Genomic DNA, 23,320 nt, shown 5'->3' on the forward strand with positions numbered 1-23,320 from the left:
GCTCACTCTGGGGTTTTCTTGTTGTTCTCTTTCTGATTCTTTGAGATGTAGAGTTAGATGATTTACTACCATTTTTTCTTGTTTTTTGAGGTAGGCCTGTAGGGCTATAAACTTCCCTCTCAGGACTGCTTTCGTTGTGTCCCATAGGTTTTGGATTGTTGTGTTTTCATTGTCATTGGTTTCCACGATGTTTTTAATTTCTTCTTTGATCTCATTGGTAACCCAATCAATATTTAATAACATGCTATTCAGGTTCCGAGTGTTTTTGAGTATTTTGGGTTTTTTTAATTGTAGTTTATTTCTAATATTATGCCGTTGTGATCTGAGAAGATGCTTGGTATGATTTCAATCTTCTTGAATTTGGGGAGACTTTGCTTGTGACCCAATATGTGGTCTATTTTTGAAAATGTCCCATGTGCACTTGAGAAGAACGTATATTCCGTGGCTTTGGGGTGAAATGTTCTGAAGATGTCAATTAAGTCCATCTGATCTAGTGAGTCATTTAGGATTGCTGTTTCTTTGCTGATTGTTTGTCTAGAGGATTTATCCAGTGATGTCAGTGGTGTATTAAAGTCCCCTACTATGATTGTATTGTTGTCGATCTCTCCCTTGATATCTTCCAGGAGTTTTTTCTATGTATTTGGGTGCTCCTGCATTGGGTGCATATATGTTTATCAGGGTATATCTTCTTGTTGTATTGATCCCTTTAGTATTATGAAGTGGCCTTCCTTATCTCTTGTTATGGCCTTCACTTTGAGGTCTATTTTGTGCAATATAAGTATTGCTACCCCAGCTTTTTTTTCATTTCCATTTGCCTGAAAGATGTTTTTTCATCCCTTCACTTTCAGCCTGTGTGAGTCACTTATTCTGAAGTGGGTCTCTTGTAGACAGCAAATATATGGGTCATGTTGTTTTATCCATTCAGCCACTTGATGTCTTTTGATTGGAGCATTTAGTCCATTTACGTTTAAAGTTATTATTGAAAGGTACTTGTTTGTAGCCATTTCTATTTTTTGTGCTTGTTTTCTTTCTTAGCTTTTTATTTCTTCTTTTTACACAAGTCCCTTTAGCATTTCTTGCATTGCTGGCTTGGTGGTGATAAACTCCCTTAACCTTTTTTTGTCTGTGAAGCTTCTTATTTCCCCTTCAATATTGAATGATAGCCTTGTTGGATAGAGTATTCTTGGATTCAGTCCTTTGTTTTGCATAACTTTGAAATTTCCGTCCATTCTTTTCTGGTCTGATGTGTTTCTGTTGAGAAATCATTTGATAATCTAATGGGAGATCCCTTGTATGTAACTTTCTGTCTCTCTCTTGCAGCCTTTAAGATTCTCTCTTTGTCCTGAACATTTGCCATGGTAATTATGATGTGTCTTGGTGTGGGTCTTTTCGGGTTCATCTTGTTTGGGACTCTCTGTGCTTGTTTGACTTTTTCCTTCCCCACCTCAGGGAAGTTTTCTGATATTATTTCTTCCAATAGGTTTTCTAACCCTTGTTCCTCTTTCTGTTGTTCTGGCACCCCTATTATTCGTATGTTGTTTCGTTTCATGTTGTCGCATAGCTCCCTTAGGCTCTACTCCTGTCTTTTAATTATTTTTCTCCAATTGCAGTTCAGTTTGTGTGTGTTTTGCTTCCCTGTCTTCTGATTCGCTAATTTGGTCCTCCGCTTCTCCTAGTCTGTTGTTGAAACTTTTAATGGTGTTTTTTATTGCAGCTATATCACTCTTCATTTCTTCTTGGTTCTTACATAAGTTATTGATTTTTTCATCCATTTCTTTTTGGTTCTTACATAAGTTGTTGATTTTTTTCATCTGTTTCTTCTTGATTCTTGCGTAAGTTGTTGATTTTTTCCTCCATCCGGTTTATGCACTCTAGGACCCTTAATCTGAATTCTTTTTCTGACATGTTGCATGCCTCTGTTTCACTTAGCTGCTTTTCTGGCGAGTCCTCTTCTTTCCTTTGGGGGTTTCTTTGTCTACCCGTGTGTGATCTCACCGACATATCTACATGTTGAGTTGTTCAGGGCCTGCTCCTTGGGTGGCAGTGTCTCCTCTGGCTGTGGTTGCTCCTCGGGCGGTTGTGGTAGCAGCTGCTCCTCAGTTGGCAGCAGCTCCTCTGGTGGGTGCTGTTCACAGCTGTGGTGGCTCCTCTGGCTGGTGGGGGGAGGCTTCACACACAGCTGCTGTTCCTCAGACAGAGGGTGTGCTGATCACGAGGCTGCTTTTCCTTCGATGGGGGCGGGCTACACATGCAGTTGCTACTCCTTGAACTGGGGCGGACTGCTCACGTGGCTGCTGTTCCTTGGATGGGGGCTGGCTGCACGCTGCTGTTGTTCCTCTGATGTGGTGGGCTGCTTGTGGGGCTACTGCTCCTTGGACTTGGACAGGTTGATTGCAAGTCTGTTGCTCCTCGGATGGGGGTGGGCTGCTTGCACGGCTGCTGCTCTTTGAACAGGAGTGTCCAGGCTGCTCTTGAGCAGACGCTCGTGGCGAGGAACCTGGCACAGCTTTGCCTTCCTGTCGCCCAGGTTTCCCGCTCAAGCTCCCATCTGAGAGCTAGTTAGTCCACCAGGTTCCGTCCAATGTGAAAGCCTGGATCCAGAATCGCAGAACAAGCTCCTGTTTTGAGACGTGGCACCTAATTAGTCACCTTGCTCTTTATATGAGGCTGGAAAACACTCTGCATATTGTTTGCTAACCAGGGCCGTCCTGACCTCATGGTGGGAGAGTGGAAGTAGGCCTATGGGATTTTCCACAGTCCCGTGTCCCTTGGGACTTTTGCCACCTGGTAGGTGCGCTCTGCCTGAGCAGAGCTGCAGGCCTGCCTCACCTCACCCCTGCTTTCCCATTCAGAAAGTGAACGGCGTCCTGGAGAGCCCCACGGGCACAGGGAAGACCCTGTGCCTGCTCTGCAGCACGCTGGCCTGGCGGGAGCACCTCCGTGATGCCATCTCCGCCCGCAAGATTGCTGAGAGGACCCAAGGGGACCTCTTCCTCGATCGCCCCTTGTCTTCCTGGGGGAATGCTTCTTCAGAGGGAGACGCCACAGGTCAGCCCCTGGCCTGACCTCCCGCACGGATGCAGGGATGGAAGGAAGGGGGGAAGGGACGGAGTGGACAGGCGAGGCCCTTGAGTGCAGTGAGCAGGCAGTGTTGTAGCTGCCACGTCACTTCTTGCCATCCTGGCTGCAAACTAGGGTCAGAGCCTTACAGCTGTATTAGGACATTGCAGATGCCCACCTCACCCATTCCTGGTATGATACCAGGTATCTGACATTTAGCTGTCTGAGGTGCTGAGCTGGCTGAGTGCCCCTGGGTTAACAGCACATGAGAGTGCTGTCTCATGGAGCCATGCCCTGTTCTGCTTCCTTGTGCCTGGGCAGCTTGCTACGCGGACATCCCAAAGGTCATTTACGCCTCCAGGACCCACTCGCAGCTCACACAGGTCATCGGCGAGCTTCGGAACACGTCCTACCGGTGGGTCAGGCAGCGTTCACCCTGCCGCAGAACTAGGGGGGGAATGGCCTCAACGCGGTGGTCGACAGTGTTGTGCCCCGACCGAGCCTGAGGGCATGCTGTGCTCCGTGCATACTTGGGTGGTCTCCGATGCCCACTGCTTGTGAGAAAGCAGCTCTGACTACATGTTGACCTTGGTCTACACCCTGAGCTCCTTGCAGGCGCTGCCGTGTTAGCTGTGGTGTGGCCATCGCAGCTGCACCTGTGAGGGGAGGAGGCTCTGCCCAGGTTCAGCAGCAGAGCTGCAGGAGTCTTGTTGCCCCACTTGCCTCCCTGTGAGCGAGCACGTGGATGCTGTCGAGTCTCCTTCCTTCTGCCAGTCCCAGTCTGGGCTTCTGGATTCTTGCTCACCCCGGCCCCTTGGAGAAAGCCCCTCCCAAGCCTGGGATATTCTGGCCATGGCCACTCCCTCTGGCTGCCTACTTGAACCAGGTTTCCTGGTGCTCCCATATGTGCCCACACAGCTCAGGCTGTTGGGCAGCACTGTGGGCTATTGCCCTGTTGTTCTTGGGCCCCACGATTCTCTCTTTCCAGGCCCAGGGTGTGTGTGCTGGGCTCCCGGGAGCAGCTGTGTATCCACCCCGAGGTGAAGAAGCAGGAGAGTAACCACATGCAGGTGGGCTCCTGGGCCGCCCGCTTGTCCTCTCTGGTTGTGCGAGGTGGTGCTGCGGCTCTCAGAGCCCTCGCTGTGCCCCAGGGTGGGGGATAGAGGATGAAGAACTGGCTGGGTGGAGCTGGCTGGAACAGGGCTCCCACCATCAGCAGCAGACTCATTGGCCAGCCCAGTGCTCTGCCCTTTCTTGGCCATCACGCAAGCTGGGATCACATGTCCTTTCCCTCCCAGATCCACCTGTGCCGCAAGAAGGTGGCGAGTCGCTCCTGTCATTTCTACAACAACGTAGAAGGTAAGAGGGGCCGGGGGCTGCTCCTGCAGATTGTCAGCACACAGCAGTGGGGAGGAGAGCAGCCTTGGGGCTGGGCTCGGGGCTCACAGCCTGATGGCTCTTGCCCCTTGGGACTCAGCTTGGTGAGGCAGGTGCCCGGCATTTGCTCCTAACTGGGGACTTCTGCTGGGTCGCATGCAGATGAACCACATGTGGGCCTGAGGCTGCCATCTCAGAAAGGCGTGCTGGCAAGGCTGGTCCCCCGTGTCCCCACCACCCCTGATAGGAGGGGCTCCCTGAGTGTAAACTGTTGGCAAACAATGTGGGTTTTGCTGAGCATCCACTTCCCTCTGGGAGTCTGGCACTGGGTGACCCCAGGAAAAAGCCTAGGCACCGGGTGCCTGGTGGGTTTCCCGGGCATGGCATTCCGCAGTCTGCCGCAGCTCATTCTGGGGGAGGTGGCGGGGAGGGTTCTGGAAACTGTGTCTGGGCTCCCGGACCCCTCCGCGTACTTCTCCCTTTGGGGGAGTTTGCAGTGTGTCCTTTCCCTGCGATGTGTCACAGCGTGGGTGTGGCCTCTCAAGTCCCAGCAACTCCTCCAGCCTGTGTGCTGTGAGGTGAATGCTTCATGCAGATGAGTGCAGCGATGAGCCCAGGACTGGTGGCAGCAGCCTGCCTTGGCGCGGCTTGGTGTGTGTGACGGAGGTGCCCGTGGCCTGGGAAGCCCGTCTCCTGTTGTTGACTTTTGCTGCCCAGAGTGCAGGGGTCAGCACCAGTACCCTCGCCTCCACATCTGTTTCTCCACTGGGGCTGCCCCTCCTGTCTGTCGGGCTTCTTCCAGAGGTGGTGGCAGGACAGCCTCTGGAGTGGCCTCCAGTTTCCTGTCTGTGGTCAGGGCTCTATGGCGTGGGGGCCAGGGCGAGGTCGAGCTTCCCTCTGTTTCCTGCTTCAGGGGTGAAATTCAAACCCTAACGCAGAGGTGACATGGGCTCAGAGCACTCTCCAGGCATTAGCTGCCACCGTCTGTCCAGGTGTGGAGTGCCCAGTGTGTGGGCCTTGCTGGAAGAGGGTCAGGACAGCACTGCTCCCTGTGCCGGAGGCCCCCACTCCCCCAGCCAATGTCCCTGTGCCCTGCCTCTTGGAGAGATGGGTGGAGTGTGTGCCCAATGTGGGCATGGGCTCAGGCCCTCCTCGGCGTCTTCTGCAGAGCTTGGCCTGAAACGTGGACCCAAGCTCCTGGAATTCGCTCCTCACCCGATTTTGTTTGCAGGTTTGGGGTCTGGTGGCAGTGAGGACACTGGGGAAGGCAGTGAAGGGGCGTGGCCCAGTGGAGTGCAGCCTGCCCTGCTGCCTGCGGCTGCGCGGGTCTGTGGGTGTTGCTGTGCGGGTCTGTGGGTGTTGCTGCGCGGGTCTGTGGGTGTTGCTGCGCGGGTCTGTGGGTGTTGCTGCGCGGGTCTGTGGGTGTTGCTGCTCGGGCTGTGGGTGTTGCTGCTCGGGCTGTGGGTGTTGCTGCGTGGGTCTGTGGGTGTTGCTGCGTGGGTCTGTGGGTGTTGCTGCGTGGGTCTGTGGGTGTTGCTGCTCGGGCTGTGGGTGTTGCTGCGCGGGCTGTGGGTGTTGCTGCGCGGGTCTGTGGGTGTTGCTGCGCGGGCTGTGGGTGTTGCTGCGCGGGCTGTGGGTGTTGCTGCGCGGGTCTGTGGGTGTTGCTGCGCGGGTCTGTGGGTGTTGCTGCTCGGGTCTGTGGTGTTGCTGCTCGGGTGTGGGTGTTGTTGGCGGGCGGCCTGTGGGTGTTGCTGCTCAGGCTGGGTGTTGCTCTGCTCGGCTGTGGGTGTTGCTGGCGGCGGGTCTGTGGGTGGTTGCTGCTCGGCTATGGGTGTTGCTGCTCGGGCGTGGGTGTTGCTGCGCGGGTCTGTGGGTGTTGCTGCGCTGGTCTGTGGGTGTTGCTGCTCGGGCTGTGGGTGTTGCTGCTCGGGCTGTGGGTGTGCTTGTGCTCTCGGGCTTGGGTGTTGCTGCTCGGGCTGTGGTGTTGGGCTGGTTTGCTGCGCGGGCCTGTGGTTGTTGCTGCGCGGGTCTGTGGTGTTGCTGCGGGCTGGGTGCTGTCGGGTGTGGTGTCTGCTCGGGCTGTGGGTGTTGCTGCGCGGGCTTGGGTGTCTGCTGCGCGGGTCTGTGGGTGTTGCTGCTCGGGCTGTGGGTGTTGCTGCGTGGGTCTGTGGGTGTGCTGCGTGGGTCTGTGGGTGTTGCTGCTCGGGTCTGTGGGTGTTGCTGCTCGGGCTGTGGGTGTTGTTGCGCGGGCCTGTGGGTGTTGCTGCTCAGGCTGTGGGTGTTGCTGCTCGGGCTGTGGGTGTTGCTGCGCGGGTCTGTGGGTGTTGCTGCTCGGGCTGTGGGTGTTGCTGCTCGGGCTGTGGGTGTTGCTGCTCGGGCTGTGGGTGTTGCTGAGCGGGCTGTGGGTGTTGCTGCTCGGGCTGTGGGTGTTGCTGCTCGGGCTGTGGGTGTTGCTGCTCGGGCTGTGGGTGTTGCTGCGCGGGCTGTGGGTGTTGCTGCGCGGGTCTGTGGGTGTTGCTGCGCGGGTCTGTGGGTGTTGCTGCGTGGGTCTGTGGGTGTTGCTGCGTGGGTCTGTGGGTGTTGCTGCGTGGGTCTGTGGGTGTTGCTGCTCGGGTCTGTGGGTGTTGCTGCTCGGGCTGTGGGTGTTGTTGCGCGGGCCTGTGGGTGTTGCTGCTCAGGCTGTGGGTGTTGCTGCTCGGGCTGTGGGTGTTGCTGCGCGGGTCTGTGGGTGTTGCTGCTCGGGCTGTGGGTGTTGCTGCTCGGGCTGTGGGTGTTGCTGCTTGGGCTGTGGGTGTTGCTGAGCGGGTCTGTGGGTGTTGCTGCTCGGGCTGTGGGTGTTGCTGCGCGGGCCTGTGGGTGTTGCTGCTTGGGCTGTGGGTGTTGCTGCTCGGGCTGTGGGTGTTGCTGCGCGGGCCTGTGGGTGTTGCTGCTTGGGCTGTGGGTGTTGCTGCTCGGGCTGTGGGTGTTGCTGCGCGGGCCTGTGGGTGTTGCTGCTTGGGCTGTGGGTGTTGCTGCGCGGGCCTGTGGGTGTTGCTGCGCGGGCCTGTGGGTGTTGCTGCTTGGGCTGTGGGTGTTGCTGCTCGGGCTGTGGGTGTTGCTGCTCGGGCTGTGGGTGTTGCTGCTCGGGCTGTGGGTGTTGTTGCGCGGGTCTGTGGGTGTTGCCGCTCGGTCTGTGGGTGTTGCTGCTCGGGCTGTGGGTGTTGCTGCTCGGTCTGTGGGTGTTGCCGCTCGGTCTGTGGGTGTTGCTGCGCGGGCCTGTGGGTGGTGCCGCGCGGGCCTGTGGGTGGTGCTGCGCGGGCCTGTGGATGTTGCCACGCGGGGCTGTGGGTGTTGGCGCGCGGGGCTGTGGATGTTGCTGCTCGGGCTGTGGGTGTTGCTGCTCGGGCTGTGGGTGTTGCTGCACAGTAGGCGTTCTTCCCCTTTGTTTGGTGCACCCTCTGCTCGCAGCCCGCCCGCCTCAGTCCAGCCTCGCGTGGGCCCTGGCACTGTACCCATGAAGGTCGATGGAGCTTTCCCCCAGGGCTGCCTCCCTGTCCACATCATCCCCGGTAAAGGAGGCGGGTGCAGGTGCCATTGCCAGAGCCTTGAGCAGCACTGGGTGGGGACCACTCCAGCCACCTTTCCCGGCTGCTGTGGGTCAGCTCACCCTCTCTGCTGGCCTAGCCTTCACCTGCTAGGTCCTTCACCTGCGCTGCCCCCCATCTCCCTGGAGGGTCCCTGAGCAGGGAGGGGGTCAGAAGGGGTGGGGACTGAGGGGAACTTTCTGCTCACGGCAGAGGCAGTGCCAGCTTGGTGTGTGCTGGCCGGTGGGCTGCGGCCCCATCCCCACTGCCCCAGGTCCTGCGTGGCAGGCAAGGGAGGCCGCCCCAGCTGGCCTGCTGGATCTGGGCTTCAAGTCTCCTCCTTGGTCCCCAGCCCACCTGCTCTGCCTGGCTCTTGCCGCCTGTGCTGTTGGGTCTACTCACCATAAACGTGAGGGTCCTTGCTGTGGCTCAGCCTCCCCTGCCCCTGCCCATGGGATGTGAGGGTGTCTCCAGCAGCTGCGCAGCCCTTGGAAGGGAGAGAGAAGTGGGGAGAGGCCAGGGGTCCTGGGAGGAGGGGAGGTTTGTGTGGGAGGAAGGAGAGATGCAGAGCTGGAACCTGCCCAGCCTGCATTGGGGTGAGGGGCACATATAGTGTTTCCTCACCAGTCAGCCTGGGGTGCCCTCCTTGCTGCCCCCTCATCAGGTCGCTGAGCTGGTGGCTGGCCTGCGACCCAGCACTGCGGATTGCTGATCGGTTGCTATGGCGCTGTGGAGTGGATGGCTCTTCCTCCTCCTCCTCGCCTGCTGTTCCTGGGGGCACTTTGGGGTTGTGTCACTGATGAAGGCCCAGTGTGTTCTGGCCTCTGCACTTTAGGGCTGGCCTGATACCTGCCACAGGAGGGCCGTGAGCCAGGGGTTGTTTCCACATATGGCTGTCCCGAGACTCTGGGTGTTTGTCACAGACCTCTGATCCTGCCAGCCAGGGCCTTGGCCTCCCTGGGTTAGAGTTGTTCCCAGCAGATTCCTGTGCCCCAAGTTGGGAGGCTGGGGTGCAGAGCAGGGCACCCACGGGGTCACTTCAGGTTCAGAACCCTTCCTGGGAGCCCTGAGACCCATCGGTCAAGGATTCTCTCCAGTGAGACTCCAGGTGGCTGGGCACCCCAGTCCTGCCCTGAAGGATCATCTTGGGGTGACCACACCTTCTGCCCGCTTTGTAGGAGCTATTCCATCCTGAGGTCAGGGGACTCAGAGGACCAAAGGGTGTGTTCTTACTCCTGTCTGTGTCTCCAGAAAAGAGCCTGGAGCAGGACCTGGCCACCCCCATCCTGGACATCGAGGACCTGGTCAAGAGTGGGAACAGGCACAAGTAAGTCCCTCCCTTCAGGTCGCATTTGCACAGCCTTCCAGGCTGGGACCTCCCACCGCCTGCAGACACACACATTTCTTTTCTTTCCTGTTTCATCTTTTAATCATGAAACTTAACAGTTGTTCAGTATAAAAAACATGAACGATTCGGAGGAATAGAGAGAGAAATGGAACTGCCCTCCTTCCCTGCACTCAGCCTGCTAGTGACTGCTGGGGAGCGGACTGCCCACTGTGCTCCTGTGGTCTGGATTTGGGGGGCCAAGGGGCACGGTGCTGACCCTCCTGCCTTGGGCTCAGCCCTCCACTGGACGCTTGCCTGCCGCTTCTGTGATGGCCGCTGGAAACTTCTGAGCGTCAGGGCTCCATGCTGTGGTGGGGCAGGACTGCTTGTTTCTGGGTCCCTCACCAGTCTGCTCAGAACAGGGTTGGGGTTTTCTTGTCTTTGTAAGTCTATAAATAGGTGATCCGCTCCCAGAGTTGAACACATGTTCCACTTCCCCCACCCCCGTGCCCATCAGAGGATGCAGCATCCAGCCCAGCCTCAGACTGTGGCCCAGGGTTGCTGATGCATGTCCTGAACCCCCAGCCGTGTGAGGCTCATGTCCTCCCCCTGTGCCCCAGGCTGTGCCCATACTACCTGTCCCGGAATCTGAAGCAGCAGGCTGACATCATCTTCATGCCCTACAACTACTTGCTGGATGCCAAGGTAAGGCCTCAGCCATGTAGGATGATTCCTGACCCCAGGTGTCCCTGGGCTTGTGAGGGGCTGTCTAGCCTCTGCTGGTTCAGCTTCTGGGGCTAGAGATTCGCTCAGACCAGAAGATGTGTGGGAGGACCTGGTGTCGCACACTGGTCAGGGTTCACTGTGACCAGCTCCAAGCAGCTGGCTGGGTAGCAAGGAGACCACAGGGCTGCAGCTGGACCGTCCCTGCCCTCGTCTGGCAGTCAGTTTTAGCCCCGGACTGGAGTGTCACCGTGTTTGGCCTTTGGGGTGCTATGTCATCCTGTTTTAATGCAGGGGCATCGCATCATGCTCCCCTGTGTCCAGCGGCTGGTGCTCCATGTCGTGGAAGCACCGTGGATATGCCCTGTGCTGCAGCATCGACTGGGCCCCAGGGATCATGCTGACAGCGCCCTTTGCCAGGCACAGGTCTCGGTGCGGGGAGGCAGCCAGCTGGAAAGCCAGCCTGTGGGCTCTGACTTCCTGCAGAGTCTGCACGGGAGCTGGTGGTGCACGAGGGCCATGGCCTCAGGAACAGCAGCCCCGAGCCGCTGCTGAAGCGGGTGCTGGAGAGGGTGCAGGGGAAGAGCAGGAGCCCCGCGAGGCCGGACTCTGGCACAGAGAGTGGTGGTTTGCCGAGGATTGTGCGTGATTCTCCTAAGTCTTGCTTTTAACCTGGAGACTGGGCCTGGGCACCCAAAGGCAGTGATACCTCAGCTGACTTCCTGGACGTAATGATCTCAGAGCAGGGCAGTTCTGACAAAGGCTGGTGGAGCTCCCACTCCTGACTCCTGGACTCACTGCAGACACGTGCACATCGAGTCCAGGACAGACCCATAGAGACTGGCCGAGATATCTCTGTGGGAAAGGAAAGGGAAGGGTTGTTTGTTTGTTTTTCCCCCAAAATGGTACTGGAGTAGCTGGATGTCTGTTTGGAAGAGTGGATCTCCCCCAGGACTTAACTACCTCCTGTGGCATGAAGCTGAGCCTCCTGGAAACCTGGGCTCACTGCAGTGGTCGGGAGCTTTCTCCACCCGGACAACCAGGGCACCACCCACACAGGACAGAATCGATCAATGGGACTTCACCACAATTTAAAGCCTTGAGTCTTTGAAAGAGTTAGGAAAATTAAGAAAGTTCAAAGGCAAGTCACAGAAAGGGAGAAAGTACTCCTGGTACATTTGTCTTTCAAAGGGCTGTGCCCAAAATATGTGTAGCCCTTGTCACCAGAAGAAGAGATAAATGAAACAGAGATAAGAAATTTATCTGAAACAGAGTTCAGAGTAATGATGGTAAAAATGCTCAACGGTATGAAAAAAAAAAAAGTAACTGAAAAAAGAACAGTCTGAGATAAAAAATGACATAACACAAATAAAGAACACATTGGAAGGAATACACAGCAGATTAGAGGAAGCTGAGGATTGAATCAGTGAATTAGAAGAAAGAGTTGAAAAAATCAATCATAGAACCAAAAAGAAAAAACAAAACAAGAGGACACCTCAAGGGAGTGGTGGGACAACATAAAACGTAACAATCTTCAAATAGTAGGTGTGCCAGAAGAGTCAGAAAGGTAGAAAGGGATAGAGAATGTATTTGAAAAATAATGGCAGAAAACTTCCCTAATCTGGTAAAGGAAAAAAGTCACGCAAGTTCAGGAGGCACAGACAACCCCAAGCAAGAACCCAAACAGGCCCACACCCAGACACATCATAATTAAAATGCCAAAAATTAAAGACAAAGAGAGAATCTTAAAGGCAGCAAGAGCAAAGCAAACTTACAAAGGAGCTCCCATAAGGCTGACACCTGATTTCTCATCAGAAATTCTACAGGCCAGAAGGTAATAGCACGAATTACTCAAGGTAATGGAAACCAAGGATCTGAGACCAAGATTACCACATTCAGATGGCTATCATTCAAAACAGACAGCTTCCCAGACAATAAAAGGCTAAAGGAGTACATCACCACCAAGCCAGCATTACAAGAAATGCTAAAGGGACTGCTGTAATGAGAAGAAGAAATAGAGACACCTAGGCATACAGAATTAAAGTGGTAATAAATAAGTACCTATCAATAATAACCTTAAATGTAAATGGGTTAAATATTCCAGTCAATAGACGTAGGTAGATCACAATACCAGATATCAAGCTGTGTTACCAAGCCATGGTTCTCAAAACTGCCTGGTACTGGCACAAGAACAGACATATAGACCAATGGAACAGAACAGAGAACCCAGAATTGACCCAAGCCATTATGCTCAATTAATATTTGACAAAGGAGGCAAGAGCATATAATGGAGTTAAGACTCTCTAATAAATGGTGCTGGGAAATTTGGTCAGATACATGCAAAAAAATGAAACTAGATCACCAACTTACACCATACACACAAACAAACTCAAAATGGCTAAAGGACTTACTAGTAAATGTAAGACAGGAAACCATAAAAATCCTACAAGACTCCATAGGCAGCAAGTAGCAAACATGTCATAGCAATATCTTTACCCACACAGCTCTTCTCCTGGGCAATGGAGACTAAGGAGAAAATGAACAAATGGGACCACATCAAAATAAAAACCTTCTGCACAGCAAAGGAAACCATCAACAGAACAACAACAAAGCCCACTGCATGGGAGAACATATTTGCCAATGCTATTTCAGATAAGGGTTTAATCTCCAAAATTTACAGAGAACTCATACAACTTAACAAAAGGAAGATAAACAATCCAATCAAAAAATGAGCAAAGGATCTAAGTAGACACTTTATGAAAGAGGACATACAGAAGGCCGAGAGACATATGAAAACATGTTCAAAGTTGCTGATCATCCGAGAGATACAAATCAAAACAACAATGAGGTACCATCTCACACCTGTCAGAATGGTTATTATCAACAAATCAACAAACGACAAGTGTTGGAGAGGATGTAGAGAAAAAGGAACCCTCTTGCACTGATGGTGGGAATGCAGACTGGTGCAGCCACTGTGGAGAACAGTATGGAGTTTCCTCAAAAAGTTAAAAATGGAACTCCCATTTGACCCAGTGATCCCACTTCTAGGACTATATCCCAATAAACCAGAAACACCAATCAGAAAGGATGTATGCACCCATATGTTCATAGCAGCACAATTTACAATAGCTAAGATTTGGAAACAACTTAAGTGCCCATCAGCAGATGAGTGGATTAAACAACTATGGTACATCTACACAATGAAGTACTATGCCACTATAAAAAAGAAGGAACGTTTACCATTTGCAACAGCATGGATGGAACTGGAGAGCATTATGCTAAGCAAAATAAGCCAGTCAGAGAAAGGTAACTATCACATGATCTCACTCATATGTGGGATATAATGATCAACACAGTTTGATGAACAAAAATAGATTCTGAGACAAATGGCAGGGGAGGTAAGGGGGTTAGAGAGCAACCAAAGGACTTGTATGCATGCATATTAGCATAACCAATGTACACACACTGGGATGGTGGGGGCTTGCCCGGGGTGGGAATGGTTGGGGGGGGGGGCAATTGGGGAAAAAGGAGACATATGTAAAACTTAAGATAATAATAATAGAAAGACTAGGTAGTCCTAGCCAGTTTGGCTCAGTGATAGAGCATTGACCTGGGGACTGAAGGGTCCCAGGTTCAATTCCAGTCAAAGGTACATGCTGGGTTGATGGCTCAGTCCCCAGTAGGGGGCATTCAGGAAGCAGCCGGTCAATGATTCTCTCTCATCATTGATGTTTCTATCTCTCTCTTCCTCTTTCTCTTCTCTGGGGGGGGGGGGGGGGGGATATAGACAGACAGACATAGGGTACCTCAATTGATACAAAAACATGACCCAACTGTTTGCTATCTACCAGACAGAGACCCACATTAGAACAAAAGACTCACACAGGATGAGAGTGAAGGGATGGGAAAAAATTTTCCATGCAAATGAAAAAGAAAAAAAGCTGGAGTAGCAATACTCATAACTAACAAAATAGACTTCAAAATGAAGGCCATCACAAGAGGCAACAAGGTCACATAATACTAAAGGGATTGTTCCAACAAGAGGATATACTGGTAACCATGGTAAACATATATGCACCCAATATAGGCACGCCTAAATATATTAAAAATTCTAGAGGACTTTATCAGAGAAATCAAAAACAATACAGTCATATAGGGGACTTTAACACCCCACTAACTTCATTGGATAGATCTTCCAGTCAAAAAATTAAGGAGTCACTCTAAAGGACATACTGGATCAGATGGATTTAATTGACATTTATAGAACATTTCACTCCAAAGCTGTAGGATATACATTCTTCTCAAGTGCACATGGATCATTCACAAAGATAGACCACATGTTAGGACACAAAACAGGTATCTGTAAGTTCAAAAAGATTGAAATCATATAAAGCATCTTCTCAGATCACGGTAGAATGAAATTAGAAATCAACTATAGTAAAAACACCCAAAAACATTCAAACACATGGAGGCTAAATAGCATGTTATTAAACAATGAATGGGTTACCAACAAGGTCAAGAAAGAAATAAAAAACTTCCTGGAAACAAATGAAAATGAACACACAACAACCTCAAATCTCTGGGACACAGCAAAAGCAGTCCTGTCAGCGAAGTTCATAGCACTACAGGCCTACCTCAAAAAACAAGAAATATCAGCAATAAACTAATCTTACAACTTAAAGAACTAGAACAAGAAAAACAAGAAAATCCCAGAGTAAGTAGAAGATTAGAGCAGAAATAAATAACATAAAGACTTAAAAAAGAAAGAAAGAGACCTAACCGGTTTGGCTCAGTGGATAGAGCATTGGCCTGCAGACTCAAGGGTTCCAGGTTCAATTTCGGTCAAGGGCATGTACCTTGGTTTCAGGCACATCCTCAGTAGGGAGTGTGCAGGAGGCAGCTGATCGATGTTTCTCTCTCATCGATATTTCTAACTCTCTATCCCTCTCTCTTCCTCTCTGTAAAAAATCAATAAAATATATATTTAAAAAAAGAAAGAAAGAAAGAAATGAAACCAAGAGCTGGTTCTTTGAAAGGATAAACAAGATTGATGAACCAGTTGCCAGACTCATCAAGAAACATAAATAAAATCAGAAACAAAAGCAGAGAAGTAACCACCGTCACCACAGAAATACAAAGGATTGTAAGAAAAGTCTATGAAAAACTATATGCCAACAAGTGGACAATGTGGATGAAATATACAGATTCTTAGAAAAATACAATCTCCCAAAACTGAATCAGGAAGAATCAGAAAACCTGAATAGGCCAATAACAACTGAGGAAATAGAAGCAGTAATGAAAAAAACTCCCAGCAAATAAAAGCCTGGATCCAGATGGCTTCGCAGGAGAGTTTTACCAAACACTCAAAGAAGAACTAACACCTATCTTCCACAAACTATTCCAAAATTGCAAGAAGAAGGAACACTTCCAAGCTCTTTTTATGAGGCCAGCATCATCCTAATTCCAAAAATCAGATAAAGATACTACAAAAGAAAGAGAGAATTACAAGCCAGTATCCCTGATGAACATAGATGCTAAAATCCTCAACAAAATATTAGCTAATCAGATCCAGCAATATATTAAAAAGATCATATACCATGACCAAGTGGGATTTATTCCAGGGTTGCAAGGCTGGTATGATATTTGTAAATCAATAAATGTGATACATCGCATAAATTGAAAGACAAAAATCATATAATAGATGCAGAAAAAGCATTCAACAAAATCCAAAACCCACTTTTTATAAACACTCTCAGCAAAGTGGAAATAGAGGGAGCATATCTCAACATGATAAAGGCCATATATGACAAACCTACAGTGAACTCAATGGGCTAAAACTAAAACTATTTCCCCAAAGAATAGGAAAAAGGCAGGGATGTCCACTTTCATCACTCCTATTCAACATAGTACTGGAAGTCCTAGCCACAGCAATCAGACAAGAAGAAGAAATAAAAGGCATCCAAATCGGAAAGGAGGAAGTAAAACTCATTATTTGCAGATGACATGATATTGTACATAGAAAACCCTAAAGACTCCATCAAAGAACTACTAGATTTAATAAATGAATTTGGCAGTGTAGCAGGATACAAAATCATCCCCTCAAAATCAATGGCTTTTTTATACACCAGTAATGAATTCTCAGAAAGAGAAACTAAAGCAATTCTATTTATCATTACAACAAAAAAATTAAAATACTTAGGAATAAACTTAACCAAGTAACAAAAGACCTGTATTTGGAAAATTACAGTATGTTGAAAAAAGAGATAGAAGAAGATATAAACAAGTAGAAGAACATATCATGTTCATGGATTGGTAGAATCAACATCATTAAAATGTCCATACTACCCAAGGCAATCTATAGATTTAGCACAATCCCTATTAAAATACCAACAGCATATTTCACAGAGCTAGGACAAATACTCCAAAAATTTATATGGAACCAAAACAGACCCCGAATAGCTGCACAATGTTGAGAAAGAAGAACACAATACCAGAGAAGTCACAATACCAGATTTCAAGTCATACTACAAAGCCACTGTCATCAAAACAGTCTGGTACTGGCACAAGAACAGGCATACAGATCAGTGGAACACAGCAAAGACCCCAGAAATCAACCCAAGCCATTGCGCTCAATTAGTATTTGACAAAGGAGGTAAGAGCATACAAGAGAGTCTCTTCAATAAATGGTGCTGGGAACATTGGACAGATACATGCAAAAGAAACCAGACCACCAACTTACACCATACACAAGAATAAACTCAAAATGGATAAAGGACTAGAAGAAACCATAGGCAACAAAATCTCAGACATCTCTCGTAGCAATATGTTTACAGATACATCTCCCAGGGCAAAGGAAACTAAGTAGAACATAAACAAATGGGCCCACATCAAAATAAAAGCTTCTGCCCAGCAAAGGAAACCAACAAAACGAAAAGGGAGCTTGCTGTGTGGGAGAACATATTTGGCAAAGATACATCTGACAAAGGGCTAATATCAAAAAATATAAGGAACTCATATAATTTAACAAAAGGAAGACAAACATCCCAATTAAAAAATGGGCAAGGGACCTAAATAGACACTTCTCCAAAGAGGACATACAGTTGGCCTAGAGACATATGAAAAAATGCTCAAAGTCACTGATCATCCGAGAGATGCAAATCAAACAACAATGAGGTATCACCTCACACCTGTCAGAATAGCTACCATCAATAAATGACAAGTGCTGGTGAGGATGTGGAGAAAAGGGAACCCTCTTACACTGCTGGTGGGAATGCAGACTGGTGCAGCCACTATGGAAAACAGTATGGAGTTTCCTCAAAAAATATGGAACTGCCATTTGACCCAGTGATCCCACTTCTAGGAATATATCCTAAGAAACCTGAAACACCAATCAGAAAGAATCATATGTTCATAGCACAATTTACAGTAGCTAAGATCTGGAAACAGCCCAAGTGCCCATCAGTAGACGAGTTAATAAAAAAGCTGTGGTACATTTACAGCATGGAACACTATGCAGCAGTAAAAATGAAGAATCTCTTACCCTTTGAGACAGCATGGAGGGGCCTGGAGAGTATCATGCTGAGTGAAATAAGTCAGAGAAAGAAAAGTATCACATGATTGCACTGATACGTGGAATCTAACAAAATAAGCTGATGAACGGAGTGATCAGAGACATGGAAGCGTGGAACAGTGCAGATCTCAGAGGGAAGGTGGGGAGGGTGGGTGGGTGGGAGGTAGCCAGTCAAAGACCTTGTGTGCAAATATGCATAACCAATGGGCAGGGACAATAGGGTGGGGAATGCTGGGGCGGGGCGGGCTGGAGACGGTCAACAATAAAGAATTATAAAAAGAGAAAATGTTCAGGCGTTGCACACGAAGACCACAGGCAGGTGGCCCTGCGTTCCCACCGAAATGGCTGAGTCAGAAGACCTAAAATTGGTGTCGGCAAGTTTAACGCTCACCAAAGCCAGGGACAGCCCTGTCCATTAACAGCTGGTGTCCCAAGAACAGCTACAAGCAATCAGAAGGCTGACCTGCGCTCCACGCAGCCACATGCGTGGGCTTGGGAGAGCACGCCCACACAGGAGCCCCCTGCCTGACCCCACAGTCCTGGTCCCTGCTCATAGGAAGAGGGGTCATACGGCAGGGATGTCACCTCTTGATGGCACACTTAAAATGGGCACTTTATTTTATGAGAATTAAGATTAAGCTGAAAAGAAGTACGGATGCCAGACCCCTCTGCAGGTGACTTTCCCCCCCACCTGGGGTGTAAACACCTCCACCAGTGCACCCCGTGGCAGGTGCTGGGTGGTCTCCATTCTGTGGCTGCTTAGCCTGCTGTGGCAAAGGGTCACGGCCTGCTCCCTTGTGCTACGTGTCACTAGGACACACACCTGATGTCCAGCTCAGTGGTGGTGGGCAGTGCCCAGTGGCTACAACTCGCCGCCACCCAGCAGCAGGTATCAGAGGGCCTGCCGTGTGTCCCGGGTGGTATGGGACTGAGGCCCGCCAGGGCTGTGCGCCCTGAGCCTCTGCTCCTGGCCTCCAGGACCCTGAGGGGCAGTGGCCGCACCGCTCCGCTGCAGCCCTGCGTCCTCTCCCGCCCGCAGAGTCGCCGGGCACATGGCATCGACCTGAAGGGGACGGTGGTGATCTTCGATGAAGCTCACAATGTGGTGAGTGCTGGTGGCCTTCCCCACGCCCTCCCTCCCTCCCTCCGCCTCTTCCCCGCAGAGAGCAGTACAGACCTTTGTGTCCCAGCCCTGTGGCCCTGAATGTCAGGACCAAGCAGGCCTGTTGCCTGCGCCCCCAGTCAGCATGTGGCCTCTGCCAGGGCCTGTGTTCCCAGGAGCAGTGGCCTTGACCAGGCCCGGGAGGCTGCCAGGCAGCCGTGTTCATGCTCTGGAGTGGGGGCGGCTCCACGACGGCTCGGTGTCCAGTGTGGGTGGCAGCCCTCAGCCCCACTCAGCTCCAGGCACTTCCTGCCTATGGACCAGATCTGACTTTGAGAGCAGCCAGAAATCTAGATTTTAATGGGGAAAAATTTCCATTTATGAAGTGTTGGCTGCTCGAAGTAGCTTCAAACACTGGTCTGGGCTCGGCTGCTGAGTGGGTAGGCTGCTGAGTGGGTTAGGCTGCTGAGTGGGTTAGGCTGCTGAGTGGGTAGGCTGCTGAGTGGGTAGACTGCTGAGTGGGTTAGGCTGCTGAGTGGGTAGGCTGCTGAGTGGGTTAGGCTGCTGAGTGGGTAGGCTGCTGAGTGGGTAGGCTGCTAAGTGGGTAGACTGCTGAGTGGGTAGACTGCTGAGTGGGTTAGACTGCTGAGTGGGTAGGCTGCTGAGTGGGTAGACTGCTGAGTGGGTAGACTGCTGAGTGGGCAGGCTGCTGAGTTGGTAGACTGCTGAGTGGGTAGGCTGCTGAGTGGGTAGACTGCTGAGTGGGTAGACTGCTGAGTGGGCAGGCTGCTGAGTTGGTAGACTGCTGAATGGGTTAGGCTGCTGAGTGGGTTAGGCTGCTGAGTGGGTAGACTGCTGAGTGGGTAGGCTGCTGAGTTGGTAGACTGCTGAGTGGGTAGGCTGCTGAGTGGGTAGGCTGCTGAGTGGGTAGGCTGCTGAGTGGGTTAGGCTGCTGAGTTGGTAGGCTGCTGAGTGGGTAGGCTGCTGAGTGGGTTAGACTGCTGAGTGGGTAGGCTGCTGAGTGAGTAGGCTGCTGAGTGGGTAGACTGCTGAGTGGGTTAGGCTGCTGAGTGGGTAGACTGCTGAGTGGGTAGACTGCTGAATGGGTTAGGCTGCTGAGTGGGTTAGGCTGCTGAGTGGGTAGACTGCTGAGTGGGTAGGCTGCTGAGTTGGTAGACTGCTGAGTGGGTAGGCTGCTGAGTGGGTTAGACTGCTGAGTTGGTAGACTGCTGAGTGGGTAGGCTGCTGAGTGGGTTAGACTGCTGAGTTGGTAGACTGCTGAGTGGGTAGACTGCTGAGTGGGTAGGCTGCTGAGTGGGTTAGACTGCTTAGTGGGTAGGCTGCTGAGTGGGTAGACTGCTGAGTGGGTAGGTTGCTGAGTGGGTTAGACTGCTGAGTGGGTAGTCTGCTGAGTGGGTAGTCTGCTGAGTGGGTAGGCTGCTGAGTGGGTTAGACTGCTGAGTGGGTAGACTGCTGAGTGGGTAGGCTGCTGAGTGGGTAGACTGCTGAGTGGGTAGGCAGCTGAGTGGGTTAGACTGCTGAGTGGGTAGACTGCTGAGTGGGTAGACTGCTGAGTGGGTAGGCTGCTGAGTGGGTTAGACTGCTGAGTGGGTAGGCTGCTGAGTGGGTAGGCTGCTGAGTGGGTAGACTGCTGAGTGGGTTAGACTGCTGAGTGGGTAGGCTGCTGAGTGGGTTAGACTGCTGAGTGGGTAGGCTGCCGAGTGGGTAGACTGCTGAGTGGGTTAGACTGCTGCGTGGGTAGGCTGCTGAGTGGGTTAGACTGCTGAGTGGGTAGGCTGCTGAGTGGGTAGGCTGCTGAGTGGGTAGGCTGCTGGCTGGGCTAGGCTGCTATCGTGGGATGTTTGTGACCTAGTTTCAGAGCCTGTGGGTAGGGCTGGGCTCCCCACTCTCCTTAGCGCTGCACCCCCAGGCCCTGCCTCCTGGAGCTCCCCAGGCCCAGCTCCTGCTCATGTCACACTGCGTGCTTGGCCTCTCAGGAGAAGATGTGCGAGGAGTCGGCGTCCTTTGATCTGACGCCCCACGATGTGGCCTCTGGATTGGACGTCATTGACCAGGTCCTGGAGGAACAGAGTAGGGCAGCGCAGCAGGGGGAGCTCCGCCTGGAGTTCAGCGCAGACGCCAACTCAGGTGAGCTTATAGGCAGGACACCGAGGACGGGTGAGGTCTACCCCAGTGGCTGTCTTCCCAGGGCCTTTGCACGTTGGCATCTGGGGACACTTCCAGAGACTTCCCAGGGCCTCACAGGGTTCTGCCCAACCCTTCTGGCATTTTTTGAAGACCTTGCATCCTTTCCCAGCCCGTGTGCTGTGTAAAAGTGAAAACAAATGTATTAACCGTGGAGACGTGGTTTTTTGTTAATCCTCACCCAAGGATATTTTTCTGTTGATTATTAGAGAGAGTGGAAGGGAAGGAGAGAGAGAGTGAGAGAAACATCGATCTGAGAGAGACATGTGGATTGGTTGCCTCCCGCATGCGCCCCAACCAGGATTGGTGTTTGGGCTTGCAACCAAGGTACATGCCATTGACCGGAATCGAACCTGGGGATCTTAGGTCTGCAGGCCGACGCTCTATCCACTGAACCAAACCAGCTAGGGCCATGGAGACGTTTTTAATGATCTGCGAGCATGGTCCACGTGCCACCTACTCCTAGGTTTGTTCCCAGGGTTTTCCCCGGGCAGCAGTAATCTTGGTTTATGGAGAAACCTTTGATGGATGTGATAGTGTGTCCACAAGTTCTCCGTGGCCTTTGTTAGTGGCTAACGAGGACTCCAGGTTTGTGAGGCCAGCCTACTTTGTGGTGGTGTTTCTAGCAGTTGCTCCCGGCTTTTTAGCATTCATGCTTCATGCTGTGGACGTGATCAGGTGTTCTGTGTCCTCACGTGGGCGTGGGGCCCAGGTGGTGTGGACGGCCTCGTGTCCTCGTCCCTCTGTGATCACACACGTGGACGGGCTGCACAGGGAGCAGGCCAGGTGGCCCCTCACCTCTCACCCACACTGACTGCCCTCCTGGCGCGTCCCCGGCCTCCCCGACCCACACACACCTGCCCTGGGAGATGGAGAGTTTGTAAATGGCATTTGTTTGTTTAGCGCTGGAGTTCTCAATCTTTGTGGCTTCAGGACCCTTTACGTTAAATCTGGCTAAAGGTGGTTTATGTGAGTTATGTCTCTGGGTACTGTGTGAGCAATGAAAATGGAAACTTTAAAAAAAAAAATTTTATTTAATTTTTAAATCTTGGTAAGAGAGTCAGACTGGCCCTGACTGGTTTGGCTCAGTGGATAGAGCGTCAGCCTGTGGACTGAAGAGTCCCGGGTTCGATTCCAGTCAAGGGCATGTACCTGGGTTGCGAGCACATCCCCAGTGGGGGATGTGCGGGAAGCAGCTGATTGATGTTTCTCTCTCATCGATGTTTCTAACTCTCTATCCCTCTCCCTTCCTCTCTGTAAAAAATCAATAAAATATATTTTTTTTAAAAAAGAGAGAGAGACTCAGACTGAGGCCTGAGGCTCAGACTTTTTTTTTTTTGGAATTTCAGAGAGGAAGGGAGAGGGAGAGGGAGATAGAAACATCAGTGATGAGAGAGAACCATTGATTATCCGCCTCCTGCACACCCCACATTGGGGATCGAGCCCACAACCTGAATTGAACCACTGCCTCTGGGTTCATAAGTCGACCCTCAGTCACTGAGCCACACCGGGTAGGCGAAAAATACTTTTTAAAAATTAGAAGAGTGACAGTGTCTCACAGTTTGGCTGATCTCTCACGAGGGAAGAAAGGTGCACCTCACGCTGTGCTTTGGATTTGCTGTGGCAGCCCTTTCGAGCTGGGTCCTGGTCACGGCTGCTGCTGTGACAGTCACTACAGACTCAGTGACTTAAAGCAACACAGCCTGATTCTCCCGTGGTTCTCACAGGTCCCAAACAGGCTGGCAGGGCCGCCTTCCTTCTGGGGCTCTGGGGGACCCCGTTTCTGGCCTTTCCCAGCTTGTAGAAGTGCTGCATCCTTAGCCCTGGGCCCCACAGCCCTCTGACCTCTGCTCTGTTGTCCCCTCTCCTCTGAACCTCTGCCTCCCTCCTACCTGAAGGCCCAGCATGATCTCCCATCTCAGGTCCTTTAACATCATTCCACCTGTGAAGGCCCTTTTGGCATGAAAGGTGACATGCTTACAGGTTCCGGGGATCAGGGTCTGGACGTGTTGGGGGTCATTATCCGCCTCCCACATGCAGCCTCTGGAAATTGCACTGTATGTATATTTATGAAATAACAAGAGATAAAAAGGCAAATAGGATAGTGTGATTGTCACTTACTCGCATTATCATCAGGAAAATAGCTTTGGCCTTGCAGTGTCCTGAACAGGGCTCAGGCCTGCCCCAGCCATGCCTCGTGACCCGCCCTTCCTGCTTCCGGTTTCCTCAGCCAGCCACAGGCAGCACCTGGACCCGCGTCTGAGGAATGTGTGGGCTCCCAGGCACTTGTCCAGAAGCAGGCTACCTAGGATGACTTCAACCTGGCTAATTTTAAAATGCAGTTTATTTCAGAAGCCATGAGTCCTTTTAGGATTTTATCTTTCAAGCCCAGC

The 23,320-nt window shown here is 51.4% G+C and overlaps 1 protein-coding gene across 8 annotated transcripts in view; it reads left to right on the forward strand.

Moving 5' to 3' along the window:
- RTEL1 (regulator of telomere elongation helicase 1) overlaps nucleotides 1-23,320 on the forward strand; it is a 47,083-nt gene that overhangs the window by 5,128 nt on the left and 18,635 nt on the right. For 7 of the 8 annotated variants that reach the window (XM_036322134.1, XM_036322133.1, XM_036322132.1 and 4 more), the window contains exons 3-10: nucleotides 2,853-3,048; nucleotides 3,382-3,475; nucleotides 4,049-4,130; nucleotides 4,359-4,419; nucleotides 9,252-9,327; nucleotides 9,948-10,032; nucleotides 18,660-18,725; nucleotides 20,720-20,870. In XM_036322134.1, the coding sequence (XP_036178027.1) occupies nucleotides 2,853-3,048; nucleotides 3,382-3,475; nucleotides 4,049-4,130; nucleotides 4,359-4,419; nucleotides 9,252-9,327; nucleotides 9,948-10,032; nucleotides 18,660-18,725; nucleotides 20,720-20,870 (811 nt within the window). The remainder of the gene's footprint in view (nucleotides 1-2,852; nucleotides 3,049-3,381; nucleotides 3,476-4,048; nucleotides 4,131-4,358; nucleotides 4,420-9,251; nucleotides 9,328-9,947; nucleotides 10,033-18,659; nucleotides 18,726-20,719; nucleotides 20,871-23,320) is intronic. The other variant, XM_036322138.1, reaches the window with a different exon arrangement.

The sequence above is a fragment of the Myotis myotis genome, unplaced genomic scaffold (genome assembly GCF_014108235.1).
Source record: "Myotis myotis isolate mMyoMyo1 unplaced genomic scaffold, mMyoMyo1.p scaffold_m19_p_9, whole genome shotgun sequence".
NCBI classification, from domain to species: domain Eukaryota; kingdom Metazoa; phylum Chordata; class Mammalia; order Chiroptera; family Vespertilionidae; genus Myotis; species Myotis myotis.